The sequence below is a fragment of the Primulina huaijiensis genome, chromosome 3 (assembly GCF_012295235.1).
Source record: "Primulina huaijiensis isolate GDHJ02 chromosome 3, ASM1229523v2, whole genome shotgun sequence".
NCBI lineage: Eukaryota > Viridiplantae > Streptophyta > Magnoliopsida > Lamiales > Gesneriaceae > Primulina > Primulina huaijiensis.
The window spans coordinates 21,857,466-21,868,537 of NC_133308.1; the positions used below are offsets into that span (position 1 = coordinate 21,857,466).

General features: G+C 33.0%; 2 protein-coding genes and 1 non-coding gene across 4 annotated transcripts; 1 reads left to right on the forward strand and 2 right to left on the reverse strand.

The window, feature by feature from the left end:
- Positions 1-254: 254 nt before the first annotated feature.
- On the forward strand, positions 255-3,046 carry LOC140973732 (polyadenylate-binding protein-interacting protein 11). Its single transcript, XM_073436755.1, has 9 exons — positions 255-362; positions 448-492; positions 596-668; positions 759-871; positions 961-1,020; positions 1,103-1,150; positions 1,234-1,302; positions 2,399-2,460; positions 2,559-3,046. Exons 1-9 carry the CDS (start codon positions 285-287, stop codon positions 2,614-2,616), a joined length of 606 nt encoding a protein of 201 aa, XP_073292856.1. The 5' UTR covers positions 255-284; the 3' UTR covers positions 2,617-3,046.
- Positions 3,047-4,337: 1,291 nt separating this feature from the next.
- On the reverse strand, positions 4,338-4,418 carry TRNAL-AAG (transfer RNA leucine (anticodon AAG)). The gene has a single exon. It is a non-coding gene; the product is annotated as a tRNA-Leu (tRNA).
- A 433-nt stretch (positions 4,419-4,851) lies between these two features.
- On the reverse strand, positions 4,852-7,166 carry LOC140973733 (uncharacterized). 2 transcript variants are annotated; one of them, XM_073436757.1, is made up of 4 exons: positions 6,402-7,164; positions 6,117-6,275; positions 5,633-5,990; positions 4,852-5,541 (listed from the first exon to the last, which is right to left on the reverse strand). In XM_073436757.1, exons 1-4 carry the CDS (start codon positions 6,766-6,768, stop codon positions 4,965-4,967), a joined length of 1,461 nt encoding a protein of 486 aa, XP_073292858.1. In that variant the 5' UTR covers positions 6,769-7,164; the 3' UTR covers positions 4,852-4,964. The 2 variants fall into 2 exon arrangements, with proteins under 2 accessions (XP_073292858.1, XP_073292857.1); XM_073436756.1 differs by having other exon boundaries at positions 5,633-6,275; positions 6,402-7,166.
- Between the last annotated feature and the right edge of the window lie 3,906 nt (positions 7,167-11,072).

An 11,072-nucleotide genomic window follows, 5' to 3' on the forward strand; every position in this document is an offset into this window, starting at 1 on the left:
TTTTTTTTTTTTTTTTTTTTTTTTTTTTTTTTTTCCCCGTATTTTAATGTTTCATTGTAATAATCAGGTTATATAATTGTATTGTATGTTTCATTATTTGGTTGATGAAGATTAATTTTTAAATTACATTAACTCAATGGTTTGAATGAACATAGTAATCAGTAATAACCTTTCACCATTCTAATCGCGTTTTGTTATAGGGCTCAAGGAAGGTTTTTTTTAATTTTGCTCATGATTTTTACTATGTACAGAAGAGAAATGGCTATCCTCAAGGGAAACGGAGGATGAATACCCGAACAAGCATGGCTCAAAGCGATGACGTGATCAGGAGGACTGTGTATGTATCTGACATTGATCATCAGGTAAAGATAATTTAAATTTTGAGGTCTGTGTTATTCTATTTCCTCTAACAGTTTATAAGAATAGCATGTCTTGTTTGAAATGCAGGTTACTGAAGAGCAACTTGCAGCTCTTTTCATTAATTGTGGTCAGGTAAGTGCCTGTTAATAACTATTCCTTAAACTCTGTGGTTTGAATCTGCGTTTGCTAAATAGTATATGTTTCAAGTGTTTTTACCGTGCGATTCTCGATGAAGGTGGTGGACTGCCGTGTCTGTGGTGACCCTAATTCAGTTCTCCGTTTTGCGTTTGTCGAATTCACCGATGAAGGTAAGTTGACCAGTTGTTTGGTGACATATTACAGTAACTATACTAATTAACAGAGTTGTATCATGTGACATTCTCTGGAACAACTTGCAGAAGGGGCTAGAAATGCATTGAGTTTGGCGGGAACTATGCTTGGATATTATCCTGTGAGAGTGCTACCTTCCAAAACTGCAATTGCACCGGTTAATCCAACATTATTACCTAGGGTGAGAATTGACTTCCTTTTTATGTTACATGTAACACGTGTTTATTGGAGGGAGTAAACACTAACTCCTTTCTGGTATTGTGCCACTAGTCTGAGGATGAAAGGGAGATGTGTGCTAGAACTATTTACTGTACAAACATCGATAAAAAGGTACTTATGGAGTTTACTGTACATTTTACATGATGATGATAAGTATTTATAGAACATTGACCTATTTGCTTGTTTAATGCAGGTTACTCAAGCTGATGTCAAACTCTTCTTCGAGTCCATTTGTGGTGAGGTATGTCCCTACCCATTCGATAAATTGAAATGAACTCTTTTCTCAATAATTTACCATCCCATGGATTGCATTCTTTGATCCAGGTTCATCGATTGAGGTTGCTTGGTGACTTTCATCACTCTACTCGCATAGCTTTCGTGGAGTTTATTATGGTAAGAAACACTTGTTTCAAAATCTTGTTGGTTAGTTTTAACATATGAATTTTGATGAGTCTTGGGTGCTGATATTTTCCTCATGGAGAGATCTACACTAGAGAATGATCGCTTGTGAAATATTGGGATGATAATTTAGCCACACTCAATGGAAGATTTTCTACATTAACAGAACGTTTACCGATTCAAGGGGAAAGGCATTCAGTTTTTTTTCCCTTTTGTCAGGACATAGATTCCATCCAATGCGCGCCATTTTAATTTTATGGAAAGTGTATTTACTAACATAAATAGCCTCTTTGCATATGAATGAATGTCATTTACAATTATTTCAACTTCTTGGAGTTTGTGCATGAGGTCTTAAGAGTATAGGTTTTGTGGATTGTTCAGGGGTAAAGAACTGAAGGGTTTATTATTTTTCATTTTTATTTAAGAAAAACCTGAGAAGTATTTGATGATTTAATCCCAACTCATTCGTTAGGCACTTCAGATGTTTGTCAATAAATCCTTGTTTTCTTAACTTTTTAATCTTCTGGTGGGCGGCTAGTAAGTTTACCTGATATTGATGATCTTAACTTTCAACTCGATTATCTTTAAACTTCATTGTTTTAATTCCATAATTTCGTTTTCCCGTATTAGTATCATTTTTTGCATTTTGCATATAATTTGGTGATGAGTTCAAAGAAAGTGCTTTCTTGTTGGTAATACTGTGTTTGATGCCATTTATTAGCCCCTTTTATCGATATTTTTCAGTTTGGTTTTGATTGTTATCTTAGCAGGAAACCTCCAAGTGTTCTGGCATGTTCCTGGGCAACAGTGTCTGTTTGGGCACTTTTGTTTATTTATTTATTATTTATTTCAATATCGAATCATGATTTATGGTGGAATCCTTGATTTTCTCGTGCGATTAGAGATTGCTAGTATGTCATTGTTACATTGAAGACTACATGAATGAAAATTTTGCATCACTATGCATGTCCCTTTCATTTTTGGCGGCTTTATAGGAGGGGGATGGTGCGGGTGCGGGACAGATTTTCAGTCTTCTTCTTCTTGTTGCAACTTGAGATGATATTCAACCTAAGCATTTGTCGTTTGGCAGGCTGAAAGTGCAATCGCTGCTCTTAACTGCAGTGGTGCAGTCTTAGGATCTCTGCCCATAAGGTTTGAGTCATTCCCTTTACACCATTTCATTTGTTCCTACTTCCTACTATCGTTTTTTCTTACTGACAAATCGGCCTTATCTTAATACCCCTTTTCAGGGTAAGCCCATCGAAGACCCCCGTACGACCTCGTGCGCCACGCCAGTCCATGCACTAATCTATTCGCTGAGTTTCTGATAAACACCTCTCTCTCTCTCTCTCTATATATATATATATATATATAAACCCTTTGCATAGACTCCAAAACTTTCTAAAAGTATTTTATGGCATTTATATGTTATTAGTTTTCCCTCTATGGTGGTGTCTTCACCTGCATCGGATACTTATGGTTGTCTGTTAAGCTTTGTAGAGAACGACGACCATTTATTTCAGTAGATTGTGCCTCAATGTAACCTCTATTGTTTCCTGCTTCTGACCTGAAGTCAAACTAATTTTGCGAATTAATCATCATCTTTTCACGCATGGAATCCTATCTCTGTTTCTTCTCATTTGTCGAACATCTTATCTGTACCTCTTGGGTTTCTGCTTGTCGTATACCAAGAAATCTTGTTATTTGACAAATTAGTAGGAAATATTTTCTTCATTCATTTTTTTTTGATTTTTTCCTGGTCTCGTGATGGCTAACGAATGTTGAATTTAAACGTGTTTTGCGTCCTCACGTTTTTTATTATAATAATAATAATAATACAAGTCGTAGAGAAGGATAGCTGATTACTTTTAGTAAATGAAAGAAAATTTAGCCACGTGTATATTTTATCACGACTTTCACTTGAATTCAGCTAAATAATACATCATTTTTATAGGCATAATTTGGTACACATGATAGTATAAACATGTGATATATAATATAATGATAAATTAAGGATAAATAAGATGTATGATATTATATTTAATGTTTGGCATGATTTTAATAAGAGTGATTAAATTTATATATTAGATTGTAATGACAAAATTAACTTTATCATAATAAAATTTATAATTTCAAAGTTATTGCTTGAGTTCATATTTTTTTATCTGTTCATACGTCGACAGTGTTTGCATGATTTATTTATTTTTACCTAATTTTATATATTATATAATATGATAATTGAGCTATTGATTTTATGAGTCAAGTCAAATATCAATTTTTAAGGTTAATCGAGTGATACTAATAATTTTATTGAGATTTATAAAAATCATTTATATAATTATTTGGAGTTCATTTATAAAATTATCATATTATATAATATATAAAAATAAATAAAAATATTTATTTGATTTTAATTTCTACTTATTAGCAGATATTTATAAAAATCATTTATATAATTATTATATAGTGATACTAATTTAGAACTTGATCATATATAGGATTTTTATATATTGAGGGCAATTAAATCATTTGTGATGTTTTTTATCATTAAATTAAAATTATCACCCTTAATAGAAGGGATATTTTATCTTTCTAAAAAATTATTTATCAAGGGTCCATGATATTATCATGAGATTTTTAAAATAGCACCAAACGTGGGATAAGAAAGATTATTTATCTATCTCCTTTTATCTCCTGTACCAAACTATGCCTATAGTAATAATTGTCATTTTAATGGATAGATGAAAATACTCCAATATAAATTATTAAAATAACCTATTTTAGTAAGAATTTACTTGAATTATATATAATTTGGCATCCTATTCTTACTGTATAAAAATCCTAGAAGCCCTTTTTCCCATCTATGTTAATCAATCAATGTGGTGAAATAAGATTTGTTTCTCAAAAATTAAAATGCATTACCACGAATATGGCTTATTTGCGACTGTAAAAAATAAATTAAAATAAAAATGTTGATGGTTATTATTAATTTTAATTAAAAGAGAGAAAAAAGGAAAATAAATAATTCTTGTTGAGAGTGGGATTTGAACCCACGCCCTTTCGGACCAGAACCTTAATCTGGCGCCTTAGACCAACTCGGCCATCTCAACGGTTGAATTCTTCGTTCAGAATAAAATATTATAGCTATAATATAGTGATTTTGTATAACTCAATAAATGCAGCAAAAATCCCAAGAGTCAAAAATTCACGACAAGATTCAATTTATTATGCACACATCAATTAATTTGCGTTCCAAAATTTAGAAAGTATTGCTCCCTTCTCTTCTTTTACCAACACAAGCATTAACTTGTTCCGTCGTTAATAAGGGGAAAGCTAAACAGGACTGTCTCCCAAAATATCACATTTATGTGTGTGTCGTTTTACTTTAGTTTCCAACTTTCAAACTCAACAAGATTGCCAGTGTTAGTAGGGACACAATGTCCTCGTTCAAATACAATCAAATTCTTACCCGCTTTTGCCAAATTCACAACCAAAACGCAATTTGAACTGAAGTATTTGAATTTCGAAGTTATTCAATCAAAGGACACAAAGCTATTCCTATATCTCAAGCAATAAAGAGCCAAAATCCAGATATCATATTTCAAGAACTGAGACAAAAAAGGAGAAAAAGGGGGATTTCTTAGCTACTCATTGCACTAATTGAGCCAATGGAATGCAACTTCTGAAGGGGGAGCTGCAAGTGTTGGGCTATTGCAGACACTGCTATCCGAGTTAGAAAACAATGTCCTGTGATTAACTCCGGATGGCGAAGAAATGGTAGTAGTAGCTGGGGTGCTGATCGAACGGTAAGGGGAGGCCGGATCTATTGCAAGCGAACCAAGTTGCAAGGCCTCGGCAAGCGGCCCTCCACGGGCAAATGGCTCCCAAGAAGCAGGACTTGAATTTCCCGAATCATCCTTGGTTTGGTGTCGTCCATCAAAATCCTTCACACCCGCGACAACATTTCTCCTTTCTCGATCCATTACAATTTCGCGGTTTAGATTAGCAGTGGACCAAGCATCAATGAATCTGGATGGGGCCTCGATTTCTGTGGCAGATAAATTTGAATAAGGGAGCAAGTTCAATAGCTGCTGCTCTGGATAATCTTGATGAAAATTATAAATGGGGGAGCTTTCATTTGTTACTCCAACGTGTGCTTCCATCAAATGTTGTAATTGCAGCTGATTTCCTTCCAATGTAGACATGCCACTTTCTATCATCAAGCTCATATTCCTTCAACACAATGAATCAAGATCACAAAGAAATCAAATTGAAAAATCACAGTGCACCATGTCACCCCTCATAGGATCCAACAAAGTAATACCTATTATTTCCTTTAGAGGAAGGTGTAGAGACACTGAGATCACTTGTAGTATTGTACAAAAAATGGGGCTGATATGCAGTAGCAAACTGCTGAGAAGCATCGCTACTGGCTTGAACTGTGGTGGGAAGCGGGCTTTGCTCAAGACGTGCTTTCTTTTGAGTTTCAGCATTGTTTTTAACTTCCACAGGCTTTCTTGAACGGGGACGGCCTCTGTGAAGGTGGCGTTCACAGTACTTCTGCTGGGGCGCCACATCCCTTGAACACCTCCATTTCTTGCCATCCGTTCTCTTACACCTCCCAGGTTCTGGATCTCCTTTTTTAGAATAACTGGCACCGTACATACCATCGCCACCAGCCACTGCCATCAGATCCCAGTTCAATAAAACAAAAAAGACCCATATTAAATATGATATAAAAATAAAGCACAAAGAGAAAGGGCGAAATTTTGAACAGAGAAGATACAAGATGCCATTTTTATCTTTACATGTAACACAAGAGTCCGGAAAATTTCTTGAAAGCGGGAAGAGAAGATCAGCAGGCACAGGCACAGATGCTATCATGTACTTATAAATCATAGCTTGTCTTTCAAGCTCTTTCCACTGAGAAAACGTAAAAGGAAATCGCACACTCGCCGCCATCCCTCCTACATCAACACAAGAGAAAAACAAAAGAACATAAGAAAAAATCTGCAGTGACCTTTCTCTTTCCAACGCCGTTGAAATAATGAAAGAGGTTATAAAAGGAAGAAAAGTAACAATATTTAATTAACCTGTGCTTATGTTGCGGGTGGTAGAACAATAAGGAAAAATTTCAAAAGGCTGCAAACTCGTACTGGTTATTTTTTCAGCACAGTCACCAGAAGTTGAGACATTGTCAAGGTATATATTTGCCACAACCTCGTTATCTCCGCCGCCACTGGGCCCCAAACCTCCACCACAGGTACTACGGCCTCCACCGCCACCATCATCACCAACAATGTCACTAAATTGTTGGAGATTACTTTTTTCATGAAAGCAAATCTTGGATGGGAATGATGGTTCGGTACCCTGTAGCTTCATCAAACAAACATCAGTGGCGAATGATGATTTCTTGTCTGAACCGCAAAACCCACTACTATTATTAGCTCCTTTTTCCATAGAACTCTTTCCTTACAAAGAAATTCCGCCTTGTTTCGATATAACCACTAAAACCCAAAACAAGAAAAACCCCACCTCCACAAAAGTTCTTGTTACTGAGATATGAAGGCACTAGCGCTCATGAACAGGAACCCCCAAAATAATTAAAATGAAATCCCACATGAAAAACTCTTAATACAAAAAATTCGATTTCACCAGAGACAAGAGAGAGAGAGATTTTTTCTATTTTCCTTTGTGCTTTATTATATTATATAATAATAATCAACTGTTTTTATGGGCGTGAAAAAGATTTAATTAGAGGGGTGTGGAGTTCAGTATTTGTTTTTTTGCCGCCATTGGGTTTGCCTCCATGCTTCCAACATTCTCACCCGTTGAAGAGATCAGACTTAGACGCTCACTCACTTTTCTCATCCACTCCATCGTCTCGTTTTGTCTGAATCCATTAGATAATCAACTGATATTGATCATCTCATGTAAAAAATCAACAGTATCAGATGTTGTATTTTCAACTACAACAGAAGATCCAAATCCCAAATAATAGAAGTTTCATCGACCTCATTTTCCAATTATTTCAAGTAATCTATATACTCAAGAAAAAACACTTTGATCTTGAGGCTTACTCCATTAGGTAGTAATATTAGTGATCAATCTGATATATTATTCATCTATACAAATCTCTATCACCCCAATCTAATAATATTCACATAGTTAGATAAATGAAGAATATTAAAAAAACGAACAAGCTGCCAAAGTAGGGATGAGCCGTGTCATTCAATATTTCTACATTAAATAAATATTTGGATTCATAAATTATTTATATATATATATATATATTTTTATATTTATGTGACAGTATTTTATTTTAAAATCCAGCCACACATAATTGATAATTTCATGATGAATAGTAAATTTTGAATATGGAGATTTTGAATTAATTGATTATATCAAACAATCAAATCATTAATAATGGAATAAATAAAAAAAATTATAATTGAATGTGATGTTGACGACACATGAAAGGTAGGCTTGAATGAATACAAAAGGAAATGGAATAAAAACATATTTCTTATACAACATTTGCTTCAATTTCACTCTCCCACGGCTGAAATACATATACGCACATATATAGATATATATAGTTTGAGTGTCTCAAATCTTATGAGTAAAGTATACAAGAAGTCATAGAAATCTTTTTCCGTAATAGATCCGATCAAATTCGACCTCAAGTTACGATTTTAGTAATTGGGGTCTTAGATAAAAAAATTATATATTTTTTACAAAATTTATAAATTAATAAAATTATATAGATTTAATGAATATTACAAACATCAATCATATCATATACAAAAATATGTCGACTCCTTGGGACAATGTTTGGATTTATTTTGTATTTTGGCGAATATATTTGATCACAAAATTGTTATGATACAATTTCATTGATCAATTTTGTGATATAAATATTTTATCGGATAAACTATAAAAAATAATATTTTTTTTATTATAAATATGGTATTATTGACACGTCTGAGTCTCATAAGAGAACTATTCATATTAGATTTATAATTTTGAAAAATATGTAAATTTTTTTTTTAAAAAAATAAGAGTTATGTCGGGCTTTCTTTTGTTGATAAAATCTTAAAATATTTTATTATTTTTTGGGTTTTTTTTATTTTTAAAAAATGATATTAGGCAATTGACGAGAGGATGATTGGTGGTGGGAGATGGACAGAGAGAGGCATTAAATGATTTGGGGACAAAAAAAGAAATATAAATAGTGGAGGAGACAGCTATTAAAAAAAGGAGAATGAATAGTCAATCACATGCAAAATAAGACAAGAAGTATCCTTTAAATCCATTCCCATCAATGCTTCTCACTTTCTTCATTTGATCTATTTTCAAATAAAGAATTTTTATTTAAAATTCTGTGATTTGTTTCCTCAAAAAGTTTTTTTTAGATAAAAAAAGAGTAGTTCTTTTGTGAGACGATCTCATGAATTTTTATTTCTGAGACGGGTCAACCCTAATGATATTTACAATAAAAAGTAATACTCTTACATAAAAAGTAATATTTTTTCATGGATGACCCGAATAAGAGATCTTTTTCATAAAATACAACCCGTGAGACCGTCTCACACAAGTTTTTACCCACAAAGAATACGATTTCAAACTTCAATTCTCACAAATTTGATTAATACGGTTCCAAGTTTCTTTTAAGATTTGTATTTTTTAATTTTACCATACATTATGATTTTACGAGATATTTTGAAAAGATAATTCTTTGACAATATTATTTTAGATTGTTTTCTCCTAATCCCGAGAAGTCCACTTTGTATGTAGTCTTTCTGCGTAATCCTTCTTGTTAATTGTGTCTACTTCAATATATTTATTTGACTTGCCTACTTGAGATGTTGGATTCAACTCAATAAATACACGATTAAGAATCACACCATACCATCTAACCCTGCAAATATCATTCTACTTGAATTTTTCATCATTATATTCATCTTTGGAAAATATAGGCAATACGTATCAATAAGTGTTGTCAAATATAATCGTTTTCAAACTTTACGAGATTAGAATCTATCAAGAACATTTTCTCAGATATCACTTGTTAATATCGAGATATGATAGTGGCATGATATGTATGTAGAGAATGCGTATAGACCATAGTTTTTTTTTTAATTTTTATCGAGATCATTAATAATTTTGTATATGTTGGTTGTGGTATACATTGAAACTCGAGAATACAATGAAAAATACGCAGGAATTTGAGTTGAGGCAAGTGCTGAACGCTATCTCCTTAAGAAGAATTTTTCCCGATCTTGGTGCTTCGATTATGACAATTCTTCCTCAAGATATTACAACTCCTTACAATAATAATATTGCAAATTGTAAGAACAATAAACATAAAATGAAGTGTACTTTCTTTGAAAGAAAGAAGAAAAAGAGATTTCAATAATTAGAGACATGTTGGTTCATATAATAGGTACTACTTCATCCAAAATGCAAATGTACAGAAAAAATCTGATGATCAAAATTGTTTTCTTGTTGTATTTGATCATACATTTATAGATCTCAATCATTAGGGACATGCTGTTTCATATAAGAGGTGTCCTTTCATCCAAAATTCTGATGAAAAACGTCAAAAGACAGAATTTGGATACAAGATATCATGAAAAATCGCAAATTTCCATTAATCAGCGTCTTTGGGCACTTAGGCTCCTCAACGCATCTCTTGCTGCTTGGGAAACTTCATTGCAGTTTTTAAAGCACATATTTGAACGTTTTTGTTTGGTCGAGTTTATTTTTGTCTTTTCTTTTACTTAATTTCTATTAATTATAAGCTCAAATATTCCAAAAATCTCTCATGAATGCACTTGATGTCAAAAGAGAGTATACTAAAAAAAATTATCGAATCACGATAGATGGTTTTTGGCTTTAAACTTCATTTAGTAGAATACTATCAGATTTACTAGACCATGAAGTAAACTTGATGTCTTGAATTTATTGACGGCTTATGTAAAACCAGATAACAACACATACCCGATGATTTCCATACTATTTCCATTCGGTTTTTTTATCGGTTGTGTCCATTTTGACCATGAAAACACTTCTTAGATTCATAAGTGTTTTGTTGAGGCGACTCGTCCTCACATTTACATAAGTGGTCCCTTTTTAAGAATATTCTACCATGCTATTCTTTTTACAAGCTCAGGAATAATTAAAAGTCCAATAGTTAACTGCACTACATTGGTAGACAACAACACTCATCATCCTATGATTGAGAAGAGAAAAGTTCCCTAGTGTTAACTGTTTTCATAATTTAGTTGTCCCATTGAACCAAGATCTTGAGATCTCCAATCAACAAGGTTGAATTTTCACTATGAAAACTTTATTTATAGGTTTTAAACTCGTTCTTCTAAATAAATTGTATACTTGATTTCTATTCAATGCTTTCGTAAGCGGATCCGACAAGTTATCCTTTGATTTAACATAATCAATAGAGATTCCTCCATTTGAGATAAATTGTCGTACTGTATTATGTCTTCGACGATATGCCTAGACTTACCATGTACATGCCGTTTTGTGCCCTTGCAATTGCTAATTGACTGTCGTAATGCATCATTATTGAAGGCAACGAACTTGTCCAACAAGGGATATATTACAGAAAATTACGAAGCCATTCTAGTTGTCTTTGATAATGTATTTATAGATCTCCATCATTAGGGACCGTTATTTCATTTAAGAGATATCCATTCATCCAAAAGTCTGATAAAAAAATATAAGAGCCACTATTTGGAGGC

Bases quoted from the DNA above. Each gene is read 5' to 3' on its own strand.
- LOC140973732 (XM_073436755.1), top strand. From the start codon at position 285: ATGAATACCCGAACAAGCATGGCTCAAAGCGATGACGTGATCAGGAGG. The intron at 1,021-1,102 runs GTACTTATGGAG...TGTTTAATGCAG, and splicing joins GTACAAACATCGATAAAAAG to GTTACTCAAGCTGATGTCAA. The intron at 1,151-1,233 runs GTATGTCCCTAC...TCTTTGATCCAG, and splicing joins TCGAGTCCATTTGTGGTGAG to GTTCATCGATTGAGGTTGCT.
- LOC140973733 (XM_073436756.1), bottom strand. From the start codon at position 6,768: ATGGAAAAAGGAGCTAATAATAGTAGTGGGTTTTGCGGTTCAGACAAG. The intron at 6,276-6,401 runs GTTAATTAAATA...GTGTTGATGTAG, and splicing joins CACCCGCAACATAAGCACAG to GAGGGATGGCGGCGAGTGTG. The intron at 5,542-5,632 runs GTATTACTTTGT...ATTGTGTTGAAG, and splicing joins TCCTCTAAAGGAAATAATAG to GAATATGAGCTTGATGATAG.